Source organism: Zalophus californianus, chromosome 7, assembly GCF_009762305.2.
Source record: "Zalophus californianus isolate mZalCal1 chromosome 7, mZalCal1.pri.v2, whole genome shotgun sequence".
NCBI classification, from domain to species: Eukaryota; Metazoa; Chordata; class Mammalia; order Carnivora; family Otariidae; genus Zalophus; species Zalophus californianus.
In genome coordinates this window covers 15,107,291-15,127,034 of record NC_045601.1, presented here as the reverse complement: position 1 = coordinate 15,127,034, position 19,744 = coordinate 15,107,291, and the positions used below count along the sequence as shown (strand labels likewise).

General features: G+C 37.6%; 1 protein-coding gene across 4 annotated transcripts in view; it reads left to right on the top strand.

Annotated features, from left to right (window-relative positions):
- The window catches only part of ESR1 (estrogen receptor 1), a 380,127-nt gene that overhangs the window by 302,164 nt on the left and 58,219 nt on the right, over positions 1 to 19,744 (top strand). For all 4 annotated transcript variants that reach the window (XM_027603416.2, XM_027603414.2, XM_027603412.1 and 1 more), the window contains one exon: positions 864 to 1,002. In XM_027603416.2, coding sequence (XP_027459217.1) covers positions 864 to 1,002 — 139 coding nt within the window. The remainder of the gene's footprint in view (positions 1 to 863; positions 1,003 to 19,744) is intronic.

The following is a 19,744-nucleotide window of genomic DNA, read 5'->3' as shown; positions in this document are numbered from 1 at the left end:
TCAGTAATGATTAGGAAAGATTTTAATCACCCATTAAAGCCTTTATCAAACAAAGGCACATTCGTATTTCTTACTAGAAGTAATTATAATGTCAACTTTATTCATCTGACTTATTCTCCCCCAAGTTATGTATTTACACATGGTATTTCATTAGGCTTTCTTTTACACGGTGTGAAAAAAAAAAAAAGAGCATGGCTTAGTGATGAAACAAAGAAAAAGAAATTTAGTGACTTTGGTCTTTGGTTTAAGACAAATAGTTTAAATTTCTTGTACCTGGGGGCGCCTGGCTGGCTCAGTCATTAAGCGTCTGCCTTCGGCTCAGGTCATGATCCCGGGGTCCTGGGATCGAGCCCCGTGTCGGGTTCCCCGCTCCGCGGGAAGCCTGCTTCTCCCTCTCCCGCTTCCCCTGCTTGTGTTCCCTCTCTCACTCTGTCTCTCTCTGTCAAATAAATAAATCTTTAAAAAAAATAAAAAATAAAAATAAATTTCTCGTACCTAAATATCTGCGACTGAATCAGAAATGAAATATAGTAATCACATAGGGCTCTTAGAGATGTCTAAGTAAAAAACAATGTCTAAGATAATAAGTTTTAACACTAAGTATAGAACTTTATAAATAGCCAAGTGGGTTGTGTAAATTAGTATATTTCTATAGATGTGACACTCAGGCACCAAGAAACTTGCTGCTACATTAATGTTCATTGATATACTAGATTTAGAAATAGTTACTTAACTTTCCTATCCAGTGTGCTTCCATTACATGCCATACCATCTAATAGGAAATAGATGCCTGGTTGCATTCATTTCATTGGTAATGATGACTTTTCATTTTAAGTCAGCAGGGTTTTCTTGTCTTGTTTTAGGCTTTGTCGATTTGAGCCTCCATGATCAAGTCCACCTTCTGGAATGTGCCTGGCTAGAGATCCTGATGATTGGACTTGTCTGGCGCTCCATGGAGCACCCAGGGAAGCTCCTATTTGCTCCTAACTTGCTCCTAGACAGGTAAGTGACCTGACTGTAGCTTGGGGGAAGCACATCCTTTATAATCACCAGTTTATTCCTAAAACTCTTTTATTTGGTACTCTGTGAGGTGCCCAAGGACTTTATGGGATGTATTTACAAAGGGGTGAATGTGGGAGATATAGTCTAGTGAAGTTCACAGAAAAGTTAAGGACAACTTTCTGCTGGATGATGCTAGGCATCAATAATAGAGCATCCTCGGAGAAGTTCTGTTATTTCTAATATACGCATATGTAATTTGTATATCATATGTACATATACACATAAAATGTATGTTTCTATATATATATACACATATGTATATAACTATGGACTCTAATTTTCTAACTCTACCTTCATCTTATATTAAAAAAATGAATAACCTCCCTTTAATTAAGGTCTCTTTTGGCCCACATACATCCAAACCATAATAGCCTCTTCATTTCCTTCTCCAATTTTCCTATCAGCTAAAGGAGGAAATTTGACTAGCATTCTGAAGGCCACTCCCAGTTTTCTCAGTTCATAAAAGTTACTTGTTCATTTACAAAAGTGAAGATTTCAGTTTTCAAATGTGCAACCTTATTAAATGTGTTTTATTTGGGTTGACACTTTACATACATGGTGTCCTTTAAACATCACAGCATGCGTGGGAAGCCTACCATTCACACTTGACCGGAAAGAAGCTAAGTTTCCGAGCCATTCTGCTACTTGCAAACAGCATCAAACTAGCCAATGGTGGAGCCAAGTTTGGAATTCAAGATCTATCTGGCTCAACACTGTGCACATGTTCTTCACCCTCTTTCTGGGTCAGTGATGCCCCTTTTGGTTTCCAGGCATACCTAGTATTTGTGGGCCACATAACAATTTGAATGGGAAAAGACCATCTTCTAGCTGTTTCTCGCAAACTTCCTTTGCCTTTGCTCAGCAGTCTAAGGCTGCCAAGGTGGCTATGATGCATCCTTCCACATTCCTTCACTTTGGAGCACCCCACTACCTCCCCATCTCCTGTCCCTCTCCAGGCCTCCCAACCTCTGGCAAGCCCTAGTGGAGCAGAGTCACAGCAAAATTTATTTAAGTACTGGAGAATTGTACAGGTGTTGCTTACTGTTTCGTCATTTTGTGTTAGATAGTTTTTGAAAAACGGTGATGATACTGTTCAAGAAGCAGATTTTGCTGTTCGTGGGATAGATTCCCATATTAGAGTTTGGCAAAATTTTCGAGGCTGGCTACGAGTCTTGTTCTTTAGAACTTCGCTCGCGCTGTGTTCTGTGTCTTTTAGAGGTTGTCTCTACTGTTCTCCTCCCCCCCCCTTTTTTTTCTTTTTTTTCCTGTTCTCCTTTCCTTCTCTCCCTTCCCCTCGTTTCTCTTGTCTTGCCGTTTTCCCCCTTCCGCACCTCTTCTTTGTTTCCCTTTGTTTCTTCCTTCCTTCTTTTCTTCTCATCCACCCTTCCCCCTTCTCCTCCTCCAACTTCCTCTTTCTTAATTTTCTTGTGTTACAGCTGTGTGGTTCTGTGACCAGGTTATAACAGATTTGCAGACCACATGCAATGCTTCCCTGCTACAGACTGGAATATATCTTCAATGCTTAATTTTTTAGGATGTTCATTCATTACTGATCTTCTCCATGATTCCCCATTTCATTCATATCTATCTTTCTGAGTACACACTTTCTGAAAACAGTCATCATGTCATTGCATTTTAAATATCAAAGGGTTTGGGGCACGTGGCTGGCTCAGTCAGTAGAGCGTGCAAATCTTGACCTTGGGGTTATGAATGCAGGTCCCATGTTGGGGTAGAGTTGACTTAAAAAATAAGTGTGAAATGATTTGTGACATTACCCCACCCCAAAGAACTCATTTTGCTAACGAGGTATTGATATTGCCTAGGATTTTGTCCACCACCTGCTTCTCTTTCTTTCCCACATACTTTGATTGTAGGTAATGTTCTCTCAAGTCTCTTACTGCAGTGTGAATGAGTGAAATTTCTCATCTCCCTCTGTTCCTACTCTCTTCAATTCTCGATTGGAAGTTCTCACTTCCTTTAGACCAGGATTTCTCCATGTCTGTGCTACTGACATTTTTAGCAGGCTCATTCTTTCTTGTGGTGACTGTTCCATACATTTTAGGATGTTTAGCAGCACCCTTGAACCCACGTACTAGAGACTCATAACACCCCTCCTCCGCAGTGATAACAACCCCAAATGTCTCTGGACATTTCTAAACATGCCCAGTGTGTGGCAGGAGGGGAGGTGCAAAATTGATCCTGGTTGAGAACAACTCTTCTTGACTTTTCTACTTCAGTGCCCTGTAAGCTCTTCAGACTCACCATATCCCTCCCTTGAATATATTATCTGCCTTATCCATTTTGTTCCTTTTCTTTATTCTCTTTGTTTGTGACATCAACATTCACCTGGACACTGAAGCTATACGGTTTAAGTTAATCATGGATTCCACACACACCACTCCCCACCAGGTTATCCAGCTATCAAGTCATTTCTGAACCATTTCTGAAATCCATAGCTCCCCTTGGTCTCCATCCCTCTGCCCCCATGTGCCCTCTGCACAGGTCCTCACTGTCCCTTCTCCAGATTATTGCCTCTCCACTACCGTCTGTCTCTCTTGGCCTCCCCCCTTCTTTCTTTAAGTCTGGCCCCCACAGTGTTGCCCCCGATTTCTTTAAGGCATAGTTGTGATCCTGATGCTTCCCGACTCAGCTTCAATTGGCTCTTTCTGTTCCTTAGAAGACACTGTGTAGACTTCTTATCTTGATTATTATGACTCTCTATTATGACTCTCTAAACACAAACATCTGCAGAACCAGTCAAATGCTGTAAATGAGGAAGGCCAGTGGGTGTGAGTCCAAAAGGCAGTGCCAAGGATTAGGTGAAGTTGGTGAGCTCTTGTCCAGGCTAAAAACAGCTGGGTACTGAATTCAGCCCGAGGGGCATAAACATAACTACACATTTCAAGTTTTTCTGAAAGGTCCTCTGCCTTTAGGATTCCTTGTCAGCAATGTATCCATTCTTTATGGCTTATTTCAGATGTACTCTTCCATTAAACTCTTCTTCACGCTGTCCCCTCTGTAGGTGAAGGGGGTCTTTCCTTGGTCTCAGTTCTTGTGTGTGGTCTGCTCTCAGTCCCTTCGGCCATGCAGACATTGTGATTTTGTGTCTTCTCTTCTTCACCTGCTCGTAAGCTTCTTGTGGGCAGGAACCAGAGCTTGTTCATCTTTTTGTTACTTCCAATGCACAAAGTCTTCTATGATTCTCAGTAAGTCTTTGTTAATCTTGTTTGGTAATCTCACTGGCTGAAGTCACCCGGGTGGCTTATGGCAGTCAGTAGAATCTACATCATCTGATGGTCATTTCAGCTATTCTTGGCATCCAACTCACTCACTTCTTATTCATTGTTACTCATCGATTCCTGGCTTGGTCCCTTAAAGACTTTGCAGAAATTAAAATCCGTCTGTTTTGAAAGGATTTATAAAATTACTAAATGCGCTTGGCTTAGGCTTCCACTTCTGCTTCTACTCCACAAACCTATTCTGCAGCTTCTGAATTCCAAACAGGGATAAGTTTCTTCTTATTTTTTCCCATAACTAAAGCCACTATCGAGTAAACTCCTCAAGATCTTAATGCATTTAAGGACACTCAGGCACATTTTACTAATTAGAAAAGTATATAAATAAGTGTAAATTATATAAATAATATAAAATATAAAAAATAAAATTTGATTTATAATATAAAATTTTCTACACTTTCCTAATTAACATGCACCCAAATATTAGGAAATTTCAATATTATTAAATTACCCTTTGTATTGGAGGGATGACTCCCTTTGCTGACATTGATCTGTGCATAACAGTAAAAATATGTGCTCAGCAGCCCGTTTGAAGTTCCATCTACCTGCAAGATGGTTTTGAGTGATAGCTGAGAACAACCTTTTATGTTTTTACCTTGCAGGCTTCTAGCCCTTTTGATAACATCCAACTCTCTGATTAGCATAAACCACTCTGCCCTCCCTGTTGCTCTTTTCCCGTCAGATTGTACATAGTAAACACTTTTTTGTAACAAACCATAGAAATCCCTAAGTTTCAAAGCTTAACTGACAGTTGGTAAGCACAAAATGAGCCTTATGTTAGCTTCCTCTTTTTAATTTTAGCTCAGGCTCTGTGACACAACCTTTGAAAAATCAGCCACCTCCATTGGCTGTTTACCTCTATGATAGAAAGAGGGAAAAGAGAGAGCCCAGAGTCCCACAGAGTCCCGTCACCCATGGATTACCAATGCTAACTGGAGGCGGGGCTTATCTGCGATTGATGACAATGATGTCCCGTTCTCCCAAACCTTGTGCTTTGCAAGACCATCAGGAGGATAAAATTTGTCCCAGTCATGCTTCGTAATTACTCAGATGTTAGTACTGACGCACGGGGTTTAGCGATTACAGGAATATAAAAACCTGCCGGGTTGCCATCCCACATTTGTGAACGGAGGACATAGTTCCTATCTTGAGTCTATTTAAAAAGAGTTATTGCCTGATTTACTCCCTGATGACAACCCATGATATCTTGATTCTGGTAGTTCAGAGCTTTCCTGGTAGTCATATGCTCGAAGGCTAATTTTACCCTTGGCGTGCTTAGCCTACCCACACTTTCCAGTTCTTCCCTGTGTCCTGCAGCAAGGAGTTCCAAGCACTTCATGCAGTCATCTCTTCCTGTGAAAACCAAGAAATAAAGGTTATTATAAGGTATAATTAAAGAACCCAGTAATTTCTCGTGCTGTGTGTGTGTGTGTGCGTGTGCGTGTGCGTGTGCGTGTTTTACAAGAGGAAAGTTAAAGATAATAAGAATGCCTGTGAAAGTAATCAGGAAATGGAGAGAACTATTTTCCATTCTAGCACCTAATCCTCTGGTGTGTTTTGGCACCAGAAAACACAAAGTATGTCCTCTGTGTCAACTAGGAATGCGTCTCTTCGTTTAGTCCTGCTTGAGTGCTCGCGTTGGAAAAATATAGACTGAAAATGTTCAACATATATCATTCCTGGTGGGGGCTCTTTGTTCTTGCAGGAGTACAGTTTACTATGTTTACTATCGCAGGAAGGCAGATGTACTGTTAGAGGAAACAATGTAAATTGCGTGTTCAGGAAGACTATCCAGTTTCCAAGGGACAGTCTAATTCTGTTTTGCTGGCGCCATCAGCGCTAACAAATTCTGAGAAATATTTGTGGATTTCTCAGTGAAGCCAAAGCACTCTGTTTCGAGTCCTCTTCACTCTCAGAGAAACAACTATTCGTCCATTTGAAAAGCAGGGCTTAATTCGGACAAATAGACTATTCCTTTCATACAGTATCTGGCCAGAGTCTGGTTGTTGATCTAGCTCTTTCCCTTGCTCCCACATCAGGAGGCTCTGTCTGTAGGAAATAGTATCGAACAGCAGAAAGTTCTACTTGTAGGCATGGAATAGGAATGAGTTCTCTTCCTTAAGAGAAAAACAGGTTGCTGCACCAGAGAAAGCATTTGGCCTCTTCTACTAAATAGCAGACTGTTTCCAGATGATACATTCATTTTAAGTGGAAAAGAAAAAGTCATTTTCTAGAAGCAAGAATATTTCTCAATTTAGCTTGTTTATTGTAAATATTTCAGAAAAAAACATGTAAATAAAAACATGCAAGCAAAACAGTGCTTCCAGCAACACTTTTATTGGCTTTTATTTTTTAAGTAGGAAGGGAAAGATGAAGGGGAGGAATCGGAGGGGGAGACGAACCATGAGAGACTAGGGACTCTGAGGGAGTGCGGTGGGGGCATGGGGTAGCCTGGTGATGGGTATTAAAGAGGGCACGTACTGAATGGAGCCCTGGGTGTTATATGCAAACAATGCATCATGGAACACTACATCAAAAACTAATGATGTAATGTATGGTGATTAACATAACATAAAAGAAAAAAAGAAAAAAGAAATAATCACTGGAAAAAAAAGTAGCCTTTTTTTTTTTCCTGTGTAAAGCTTGATGTAAATCCTTTGTAGATTCTTTACTTGGAAGAGTAAAAAATAAAGTCCTGAAATAAGTTGATGAATTCAGAATGTGATCTGTCTAAAGGTTTCTTGGGTATGGAGAGAGGGACCTCTCTATATTATTCCCTTTGCAGATTTCTCCTCTCTAAAAAATGTGTGCCACATGGAAGGGGGGGCATTATAGTACCTGGGGAAGCAGGTGCAGTGGGAGGGGTGGGGGACAAGTGATCCACCCATCAGAAAAGTCAGTCCTGAACTGGAGACAGTTTTCATCACTCTGGGAATTCTGCTGGATTCCCTCTATAACTTTCCAGGTGGGCTTTGGTTTGCATAACTGTTTGCTTCATTCAGATCTCAAGAAATGTGTTCATAACCTTTTTTTCACTCTGCTTTATAGAATTGGATAAAAAAAGAGAAGAAAGGAAGGCAAAATTTATTTAATTTCTTTAAATGAGTACAGTACTGCGGTGGGTTGTTTTCTATGCTCTATCTCATTAATTGTTTGAGAACACAGGTAAAAAGATTTATATTCTGACTCTGGATCCATTGGTTCTTTCCGGTTCCGAGTCCTTAATTACTCAACAGCAAATGCCAACTGACTGATTTGTAAAAGTCTTTCATTGAGCATTCAGACAAATCCTGGGAATATGAAATTGTAAACAGTACAGGAGAAAAATTGAGGCCAAAAAAAGGGAGAAATTATCAACCTGCTGTTATTACTGCTTACCTGTGATTGAAAGTGAATCAGAATATTTATTAGACTAAAAACCAATTGCATTATATGCTTTAAATGGAGTAATTCTATGACATGTGAATTTTATCTCATGAAAGATATTACACACACACAGACATACTGGAATTTCAGGAAAAGTCATTTTGGCCATCAAGTCATGAAAGCATTTGTAGGGGTTCTATTGAAAAAAGGCAAAAAAACTAACCGTTGAAACCAAGGCTTCTCCTTAAAAACAAAAGCAATTAAGTAGCACTATATAATAAACCTTGCTAAGCCACAAGTCTTTAACTTCTCAAGAGGAATTTCAACCCAAGAATTAATCCTGTGTAGGAGTTTAATTTGACTTCTTACATTTTTACATACCAAATTATTTTTGTATTTACCATTTATTATTAACAATTAAACATCAGCTTAATGGACTTAAGTATAATCAAAATAGTATTTTTGACAGTTTAATTTTAAAATATCTTAATATTATTTAAGGCATACATGCTACATAGGGATAACCAAATAATCCCCTTCAGATCTGCTTTTGGCGCAGGTACCTCTCCGTAGTTGGCATGGGAAAGATTTTCATGTATTTTAACAAGTCCCATTAAAATCCAATGATAAAGGAAGATGACCAACTCAAGTCTGTGTGAGTTAGGATTCAGTGTAAGTCAACTCAATAGATATTTATGGAGGACCACCATGTCTCTGGGGTTCTGCATGATACAGGAGGATATAAAAAAAAAAAAAAGATGTTTTAGAAGCAGACCTGTCCTCAGGGAATTTACTGTCTACTGGTAGAGTAATAGTGGTATACAAATGAATGCAAGCAAAAGCAAGACCTAAGCAGGTCCCCACTGCACCCCAGTTCATTCATGTCTAGTGTTATTTTCCTCCATCAATTTCTAATGGTTATAGATTCAGAGTAAAAATCAGCCCTTGGTTTACACTTGCATTTATATAGCAATTCACTCTTGACATTCCCATGCTGGCATAAATATACTTACTATACATTTATCCTGCCTAAAAGTATACTGTGATTATAGATAACTCTAAAGGTGAGAACATTCCACATGTTGGTCCTTTTGGAGCTGTTAGGAGGGCAGCAAGAGGTTTTGGCAAAGGTTTATCAAGGTCCATGATCACAGATTATGCATCTTTGCAATATTACTTATGTCAGGGTATTATTACTACTTGGATATTTTCCTATTGATGACAGCTCTTAATTGTAGGAGTGCATTGAAGTTTGGCTTCAGGATAAAAGAAATTACTATGTTTGTTTTCATTTCCTGTTATCAGTCAAAATTGTCTTTATTATTAGTGTCATGGTTATATGACCTCATGATCTATGATTAAGTTCCAGTTTTTTTGGTGTTGTTGACTTCTTGTGGGCTCCTAATACAAAGAAAAAGGATGAAGTCTCTGTTCTGATACTTCTAGTGGCATTTTAAGTCATTAAATATTCTTATTTGTTATTTTACCTGTATTTTCATTTCATCAAATGGAAAACATATGGGAAAAGCATACCATTGGTATTTTCTTTGATTTTTAAAGCATAGTAGAGAATTAGTTTCTTAACCTGTTTACATGATTTACCACTCTTCATTGCCACTGATTCTAAGATTCATCATGACTTTGTCATTGGGAAATAAGATGCAACAAGCATGATATGATGATAAAGAAAGGTTACTTACTGCATACCCCTGAGAGGAAAAGGGCTTCTCCTGTATCTTCCAGGTTTGGTCAGGATGAGCAGTTGCGGCTGCAGCTGGATCCACCTCAGCCTCTGAGGAGAGCAGAGCCTGAGCAAACCCTTACTTCAGTGTGAGTGTGGCGTAGAGCGCCCGCCTGATGAAGAGTTTCAAGATCTGTGGTCTCGGCCATTGAAGGGATGACAGTGCTATGCACAGGAGTTAGGAAGACAGGGAAAGAGTAGGTATTGGGGATATCTGATGAGCTTTTCTTTATCCATGTTGAGTTTCAGGTAGAGAAAGGCTGTACTAAAGGCTGTGTTCAGCAGGAAGTTGGATGTCAGAAGAGAGATGGAGATAAAAGATTCAAGTCATCTCCATAGTTAAAAGTGTGGGATGAATATGATAAGCAGACAAGACAGTGGAGGAGATGTCTTAAGGGCTGAGGAAAGACCTCTTAAGAGTCTGACCTTTAGGCGTTGTAAGGAGAAGAGAATCCCGCCTGCCAGCCTGGGGCTAAGGCAGAGTTGTTTGAGAACAGGAGCACAGTCTCTGATTCCAAGGGAGGGACGGATGAATTATGCTAAATACTACAGAAAGGTGTGTAGGAGCAAGGGGAAGGCACTAAGCATTTATTAATTAGGGATCACAGTTGTCCCTTAGGAGGACATTTTTAGTAAAGAGGTAGGAAAACAACAACAACAACAACAACAACAACAACAACAACAACCAGAGTATCAATGTGTTAAATGAAAGTATAATGTATAAAAGAGAAGATGGGCAGGAAAAAATAGGGAAAAGAAATGTAAACTAGCTTTTGAAATGTTTGGTGGTAAAAAGCCATGGAGCTCTAGTTGCTGATAGCAACAGCAAGGGGAGCTGCTGTCCTAGCTCCATCCAGTAATGTCCCATGAGAATTTTTTACTGGCTCGTTGTCATTGTGCTTTTCCACCAGCCATGTATGAGAGGGCTTGTTTTTCCACAGCTTCTCCGGTAGAATACATTGTCAAACTTTTGGATTTTTGCCAATCTGATAGGTAAGAAGTATCTCAGGATGGTTTTAATTACATTTCCTTTTACTTTTGAATGGAATCGAGCATCTTATTTATGGTTTAAGGGCCCTTTCATTTATCTTTGGTGAATTGTGTATTCATATTTTTGTCCATGTTTGTACCAGCTTGTCTTTTTCTATTCCTTGATTTTTAGGAGCTGTAGGTATGTTAGAGATAGACTAGCTTTTCTCAGTATAAGTTGCCAAAATCTTTTCTCAGTTTCTCATTTGCATTTCAACTGTTTATGGAGGCTTTTGGTGTGCAAAATGCTTTTGGAAGTTAAGTTCTTTGGCAAAAACATATTAATCTTTCACATTATTGGAATGGCTTCCCTGCCCCCAAGTTATAATTATATTCACTTCTGCTTGCTTTTAGTACTTTTTACTCTTACATCTTGGGTCCATCCATTTGGAATTTATCTTGATACACAGTATGAAATAAAGACTGATTTTTATATTTTTTCAGATGGCTTTTCAGTATTGCCAGCACCATTTATGAAAAAATTATTTTCTCAAGTGATTTGAGATGCATCCTTAATTACACGCTCAATTCCTTCATAAACTTAAGTCCTTCTATGAAATTTTACTTATCTTCTAAAGTTTATCTACTTATGAATCAATATCACATAGCTTTATTTATGGCAGCTCCAAATTGGGTTTTAATTCTGATCAGGCTCTATCTCCAATGCTGCTTGCGGATTTTTCAGGGGTTTACAGGTGATTCTTCCTGGTTTCTTTTTACGGGTGATGTTTAGTATTAACTTGTTTAACTCCATAAGAAAACTTGATAATTTTATTAAGATCATATTTATGTATAAGTTGGCTTAGGAAGTATTAATGTCTTTATGAGGTTGAATCTTCCTAAGAACCAGGTGTGCCTCTTAATTTGTTCAGATTATTTTCATGCATCTTTCAGAAGTGTTTTCAAGTATCCTTATTTATATTTTGCATGTATTTTTAAGATTATGTCTAGCTATTATATATATATATAATGTTAGTATAAATAAATGTACATATTGTTTACACATAAGTAGATAGTTGATATTACATGTTATTTTTGTACACTACTTTACTGAATTCACTTATTGTTTAGGGTAGTTGTTCCATTAATTTCCATAGGCTTTCCTAATATGTAATCATATCATCTGCAAATAGGTTATTTACCTCTTCCTTTCTATCCCTAAGAATTGAAGTGTTTTTTCTTATTTAGTTGTGTTAAATAATACCTCTAATACCTCGTAAAAATAATGGCAAAGTAACCATCATTTCTTTGTTCCTGTATTCCTATTACAAGAGTTTCTATGGATTTCTGTGTTATTAGGTGTTTTTATAAGGAATGAAGGTTATTGTTTTTGCATTGAAATTTATAAGAAATTTTGGTATGCAATTTTCTCTTTGGGTAGTCTTTACCAGTTTTTGTTATTAGTGTTACACATGCCCCACAAAACGAGTTTGGAAGTTTTCTTTTCTATGCTCTGAAAAGTTTAAGTAGCATTGGGATCAGTTGATCTTTAAATCTTCAAATTTTGGTAGATTTGTCTTTCCAAACCTTCTGGACCCAGTGGCTCTCTCAGAGAGGGCCTTTCTGAACACTTTAATTCTTTTTTTTTTTTTTTTTTGAAGATTTTATTTATTTATTTTGGAGAGAGAGACAGAGATAGCGAGAGAGAGCACAAGCAGGGAGGAGAGGGAGAAGCAGGCTCTCCACCGAGCAGGGAGCCTGACGTGGGGCTCGATCCCAGCACACTGGGATCATGACCTGAGCCGAAGGCGGCCGCTTAACTGAGCCACCCAGTCACCCCCACTTTAATTCTTCTGTAGTAATTAGTCTCTTTAGACTTTTCACCTCTTCTGGAGTCAGTTTTGGTATATAAATCTGATCAAGTTATTTATTTTTTCTAGATTTTCAAATTATTTGCATTGAATTGGATAAAGTTTCTGATGATTTTAAACAATTTTCCTCTGGCTTGATGGTTACTTCCACCTTGTAATTTATTTTGTGTTTTTATCCTTCTTTTAGAAAACTTAGGTCAGCTAGTGGTTTCTGTATTTTGTCAATTCTTTTCCCCAAAAGACGAGCTTAAATTTTTTCTTATTAGTTCTACTGGTTTTCTACTTTCTAACTCATCATTATATTTTTGACTTTATTAAGTCCTTCCTTTTGCTTTCATTCAGTTAACTTTGTAGTTCCTTCTCTAGCTTTTTGAGTTGATTTTAAAATCATTTATTTTCATGTCATAATAGAGGTAGTTAATGCAAAGAGTTTTCTCAAAGGTCTTCCTTGGTTATGTCCCATTGATTCTGATGCATCTTGCTTTTATTATCCTTAGAATATCCTTATCTATCTATTTGATCTACCCTTAGAATATTATCCTTAGAATAAGGATAATAAGTAAGATAACTTATCTTACTTATTATCCTATATTCAGCAACTTCACATTTTATTTTCCCTTTTATTCAAGAGTTGTTTAATAAACAGTTTAATTTCCAGGGTATTTTTTGTTTTGTGTTTTGTTTTGTTATTAATAAACTTTTTGTTGTTGTTTTGTTTTGGGAGTCAGAGAATACTGCTTATATTATTTCAATTATTTTGGGGACTTATTAAGGTTTTCTTTGTAACCTAATGTAAGTTCAGTTTTTCTAAATGTTCCATATACACTTGTTATGAAAGTTTATGTATTCTTATTAAGGTAGAAGGTAAAGTGTCTGCCTGTGTTTATTTATCTTTATATATTCTATAATTTCTTTTTTTATTATTATTATGTTATGTTAGTCACAATACAGTATTTCATTAGTTTTTGATGTAGTGTTCCATGACTCATTATTTGCATATAACACCCAGTGCTCATTGCAATATGTGCCCTCCTTAATACCCATCACCAGGCTAACCCAACCTGCCACGTCCCTTCCCTCTGAAACCCTCAGTTTGTTTCCTGGAGTCCATAGTCTCTCATGGTTTTTCTCCCCCTCTGATTCCTCCCCCCCCCCCCAGTTCTCCCTTCCTTCTCCTAATGTCCTCCATGCTGTTCCTTATGTTCCACATATGAGTGAAACCATATGATAATTGTCTTTCTGTGCTTGACTTATTTCACTTAGCATAATCCCCTCCAGTTCCATCCATGTCGATGCAAATGGTGGGCATTTGCCCTTTCTGATGGCTGAGTAATATTCCATTGTATATGTGGCCCACATCTTTATTCATCTGTTGAAGGGCATCTCAGCCCCTTCCACAGTTTGGCTATTGTGGACATTGCTGCTATGAACACTGGGGTGCATGTGGCCCTTCTTTTCACTACATCTGTATCTTTGGGGTAAATACCCAGTAGTGCAATTGCTGGATCATAGGGTAGCTCTATTTTTAATTTTTTGAGGAACCTCCACACTGTTTTCCAAAGTGGCTGTACCAACTTGCATTCCCACCAACAGTGTAGGAGGGTTCCCCTTTCTACACATCTTCTCCAGCATTTGTTGTTTCCTGCCTTGTCAATTTTTGCCATTCTAACTGGTGTAAGGTGGTATCTCATTGTGGGTTTTTATTTGAATTTCCCTGATGGCTAATGATGATGAACATTTTTTCATGTGTCTGTTAGCCATTTGTCTGTCCTCTTTGGAGAAGTGTCTGTTCCTGTCTTCTGCCCATTTTTTGACCTGGTTATTTGTTTTTTGGGTGTTGAGTTTGAGAAGTAATATATTGACTTGGTTATTTGTTTTTTGGGTGTTGAGTTTGAGAAGTAATATATTCTGTAATTTCTGCTTAATGGAAATCTATGACCTGTTATATCTAATGCATACATACTTATATTTGCTTTAGCTCTATTGCCCATTATAGATTTTTGTGTTGCAAAGTTTTTTATTCATTTTCCCTTTTCTCTGGATTGAATTTTGCCATCTAATGTCAAGATCATGACCCCTGGTTTCTTTTTATTTTCACTTACTTAATATATTTTTCATATCTGAATATCTTTGCTTTAGGTGTCTATTTTATATGGTCTATAATTGAATTTTACTTTATTAGCTAATCTGGGAATAATTTTTAATAGGTGAGTAAACCTAACTTATATTTATTGATACACACTTTATATTTGATTTAAATTCTGTTATTTTGTATTTCCCGCATATTAAATGGTCTTTTTGCCGCTTTTATTTGTCCATTTTCTCTTATTGTTAAGTCTTCTGTATTTTTGTTTTGATTGCTAGATTTAGATATATTTAGTGAGTTCTTCCTTTACAAACCGTGTATTTCCTACCATGAGTGGTAGTGAAGTTAGCTGGAAATTTAACATCCTCAACCACCCTGGAATTTTAGCCACTAGGGTTATTTTTGTGTTCAACTTTGCAGTGTTAGGTACACTTCAGCTTCTGATTTATTGGAGACAAGTATTATCAGTTTATTCAGCCAGTACCTATGGGGTAATCATTAGCTAATAATTTCTATGACTCTTCCTTTTTCATCTTATTTTTATCACTTGTATTTTTATACACTGTTACAGCTTATAATACTTAGATGCTCTTTTTTATAGCACTGAACCCCAATTTTTAGTGTTAACTCTATCTTTAACATACTTAATGTCCACCCTCAGACCATATGCTGATGGTTTTCTAATCTTTTTGTGTGTTTTTTTTGTTTTTGGTTTTGGTTTTGGTTTTGGTTGTCTGGAGCTTCATTTATCAGGAGAGGTTCATGAGGATGCTTTTTTTAGTTTTAAAATGTTTATAATTGTTTTTCTGTGTCCTTTATGTGGAAAGATTGGCTATATACAAAGTCTTTGGCTCACATTTTTCCTCAAGTATTTTTAAATGATTGCTCCATTGTTTTCTAGTATGAAATGTTGCTGGCAAGAAGTTGGGTGGTAGTGTGATTTTCTTTTTCCTTATTAGTGATTTGGACTCTGCCTGAATGCTACAGGTTTTGTTTTGTTTTGTTTTTTGCTCCCATAGACTTAAATTTTAGTAATCTTATTAAGCTATATCTCTTTGCTGACCCTTTTAGGTCAGTTTTCCCATACACGAAGGAAACCCTTAACTTGTACTTTATATTTATGACTTTCTCTTAAATCTTTTTATTCTTTTTCTTTACTCTATCTTTGCATTCTTTGTCTCCCACGCCATGTTGTCCATAGAGCCTATTTGCTGTTATGTCCTGTCTAATTTAGTCTGCTTCTGAATGTTTCTCCTTGATTTTCAGATTTATTTTTAAAATGTCTCAGTTCTTGTTTTATTTGTTTCTGTTGCCTGACCATATCATTTCTGTATTTTCTGTTTCCAATACGTGCAACTATTCAAAGATTTTACCATATCCTCAGTGTTTTTAATTCTGAAATAGAAGGCTACAGTTTTCGTTTACTTTGTGGATAGCAGTACCACAAAGAGCTGAATTGTCAAAGCAGACCCCACTAAATCATAGATCTCAGTCCAAACACCAGGTTTTTACTAACAACTAGCAAAGGATACAAGCTAAAGATGGGCCATGCTACTCATTTTCTGTATTTTGTTAGTATTTCCGTAGATAAAAAGTCTATGAGATTAACTTCTGTCCTTTAGCAGCTGCATCCCATAAAATAAAAAATTGCAGGTTTCTATTTTTGTTTTTCCCTTTTTTTGCCATGAGCAATTTAGACAGACCTGATATATCTGGTATAAAACATTGTTAGATAAGAGCTTGCTTTGCTATCTTTCTGTTATTCAATTCCAGCAGAATCTTTATAAGATCCCCTTAATCAACATACACCATACAAAACCAAATCTAATTTTTATACCAGCAACAAATACAAAATTAGTATATATATATAATATATTATACATATATGTAATTAAATATTACATAATCAGATGCATAATTAAATATATACTTAGATATACTTTAATTTATAAATTATATATACTTTTTATAGTAGTAACAAAAACTATAATGTAGTTTGGAATAATTTCTTTTTAAAGATTTTATTTATTTATTTGAGAGAGAGAGAGAGCATGAGTGGGGGAAGGAACAGAGAGAGAGGGAGAGGGAGAGAGAGAATCTCTTACGCACACCCTGCACTCAGCGGAGCCTGATGCGAGCTTGATCTCATGACCCTAAGATCATGACCTGAGCTAAAACCAAGAGTCTGACTCTCAACCGACTGAGCCACCCAGGTGCTCCTTTTGGAATAAATTTAATAAAGAAATGGCAGGAGCTCTATAGAGACAATTAGGTACCTCTATTGAAAGACATTAGGAATATAGAGCATTAAAAAGAAAGCTATGCCATGTTTATGGCTAAGAAGTTTTATTATTGAAAATGTATCGATTTTCCACAAATCAATCTATAAATTCAGTGCATTGCCAAGCAAAATTCTGGGTTTCTTATAAAACGTATGTGGTAGAAGTCAAAGACCAAGGATAGCCTAAATGCTTCTGAAGGCTGAGATTAAGATGGGAAAGTTGGGTAAAAAACCATAATAACTAAGCTATAAAGTCATGAAGCTATTATAATTAAGACAATGTGGTATGGCGTATGAATAAGCACATTGACTAATGAAATAGAAAAGGGAGTTCAGAAACTGACATTTAGGAGCAATTGACCTATGATAGAGGGAACATTGAGATTTGGAGGGACAAAAGGAACCATTACATTAATGGTCCTGGGACACCTGGTTATCTATGTAGAAAAATAAATAAATTGGATCCTAATTCCTACCATGTGAAAAAATTAATTCCAGATGAATGAAGGACTTAATTGAGACTCAAAGCTAGAACTTTTATAAGAAAATGTAAGAGGGGCGCCTGGGTGGCTCAGTCGTTAAAGCGTCTGCCTTCAGCTCAGGTCATGATTCCAGGTCCTGGGATCAAGCCCTACATCGGGCTCCCTGCTCAGCGGGAAGACTGCTTCTCCCTCTCGCACTCCCTCTGCTTGTATTCCCTCTCTCACTGTATCTCTCTCTGTCAAATAAATAAATAAAATCTTAAAAAAAAAAAAAGAAAATGTAAGAAAAAGTCTATGGCAGGGTTGGGCCTTATGTCTGAGAAAAGATACAAAAAGTACTAGCTGTAAAAGAAATATTGATAAAGTGGCTCTCTCTGCAATGAACGCATTTTATAAAGAAAATAAAAAGAAAGTAGGTTGTAGAGAAACGGATATTCATTTTTTATTACACTTTACAAAACATACATGTTGTTAAGATCCTTTTGTTTGGCTTAAATACGACACTGACAATATAAGGAAAGAGAGAACAACCCAGACAGCCTCAGCAGCCTTCCCTTTGCATCCACCGTCAGCTAAGTCAGGAATGGGCACCACTTTAAGTTCTCTGAAATGTGAAATGGAAATACTTGTGGAGGGCCCTCACAGATGCATTTAGAGATTGTATGCTCAGGAAAATAGAATTGAAATGTTTTAGTAAGAGTCATGGGCCCAATCCTTGAAATAGATGTTGGTCGAGTTTTCTATAGTATGTAATTACAACACAATAAGACTCAAAAGCATTTCAATAAAGTGTGGGTGGAAGAGAAGCTGGCTACTTCAAGGGCTTCATTAGTTTTCTGCAGACTGGAGCTCTCCAGGCCCTTGGGAAGAACCCTGTTTACCTTGGTTTAGAATCAATTTTAACCATCACTGAGGCCCGGGGGGTCAGAGTGCAGCACCAAATCCTTGGGAATACACCGGGTAGGGCAAGAAAGGAGAAAAATGTTTTTCTAAAAGCCCAGGAATGGGCTCAAGTTTTGTTTACCAGTTGTTTCCAGAACAATATATTATAGTGCCAACCACTGATGAAATGGTAGGATTATACTCCAATCCCTACTTTAGTTTCTTAAAGAATTTTCTGGTAACATAGAGTAATGGCGTTGGCCCAGTTTAGTGTTATTCTGTTAGACTAAAGGTATAATTTCTACATGTATTGTGGCCTGAAGCTTTGGAAATATTTAATAAGGGGAGAGAGAGAAAATGAAAGAGAGGGGGATAGCATGAAAACAAATGAACAAGAAAACAAAGGCCAGAACGTTGCCCTTTAGAATAAAAATGATGAGAAAGACACATTTACCCATAAAGGTCACATAGATCATCTCTCATTTCTTTCCTGAAAGTGCCATCCACATGACTCTGCTTGGAGTAGAACAGGTTCACCTGGCCTTTCAGGTCACATAGATGATGTTGAGCCTTGCCGTTAATGAGACTCAGTGAAATTTTCGTAATTTTTATATTAGTTTCTAATAAGCATTCATCAACTATTACCTTTCCCCTCTCTTAGACTGCAGTGCTTAAAAAAGAGAAGAGTTGTAGGAATCTTCAAAGTCTTAGCACAGCAGTAGCTTGGAGATCAAGCAGGGCATGGTTCTCCACACTCATGTTCAGATACATAGATACGTGTGTGAGGAGGGTCCCTGAGAGACCTTTTAGGAGGGTTGAGCTTGGCGTAGGGCCCAATAGAGAGGAAAGGCACATGAGCATGAGTCCAGCTGGAGAAGGGGATGGTTGTGGAGGGGGCTATTCTGTGTGATGTCTGAGAGCCCAGCTCTGAAGCCAGACTGCAGATTTTCTACCAACAACCTGTGACGTGGGGCAGTCGTTTAACTTCTCTGTGCTTCAATTTCTTTTTCCGTAATCATAGTATCTTTTTCACGGAGCTTGATGAGGATGCAGTGAGTGGATGTCAAGTGCTTGGACCATGCTTATTAGCACACAGTAAGAAGAGGATAAATGTTAGCTTTTACTGTTATTGTGTCATTATTGTTAGGCTTGGTAGTAGAGCTAAATTGCATCATGGCCTAATCTATGAGATTTTGTTGGTGCTAAGATAAGAGTAACAGTATCTTAAGAAGTTTGGTCACCAAAAGTGGAGTGTGGTAATTCAAGAGAATGAGTAAATAAATACTTTTAACCTTTTGTAGATGTTAGTAATTCTACAAAACCTCGAGTGTATGAGGTACGATTTTTGAGACTTACCTCGTTTGCTCTTACAAAGTCACTGAATCATTATTTAAGAACTGAAATAGCTTTTGAGGTTTAGGGTGGTGCTCTTCAAATTGTCTTCCATGGTTCTTTCCAAGGAGATGACCAAGGGGGTGGTCTTGAAGGAAGGAAGGAAGGAAGGAAAGAAGGAAGGAAGGAGTGGGTCTGTGGGACATACTCACAGTTCTTCCAAAGCAGATGTACTTTATTCTGTTTTATATTTGGAGTGTCACATATTTTAGTTAATAAGGGCGCCACTTTAAAAAATGGTTTGAAAACCATTGATGTGGTCCAGCCTCCTTGTTTACAGATGAGGAAATGGAATTCCTGAAAGGTTAAGAGATTT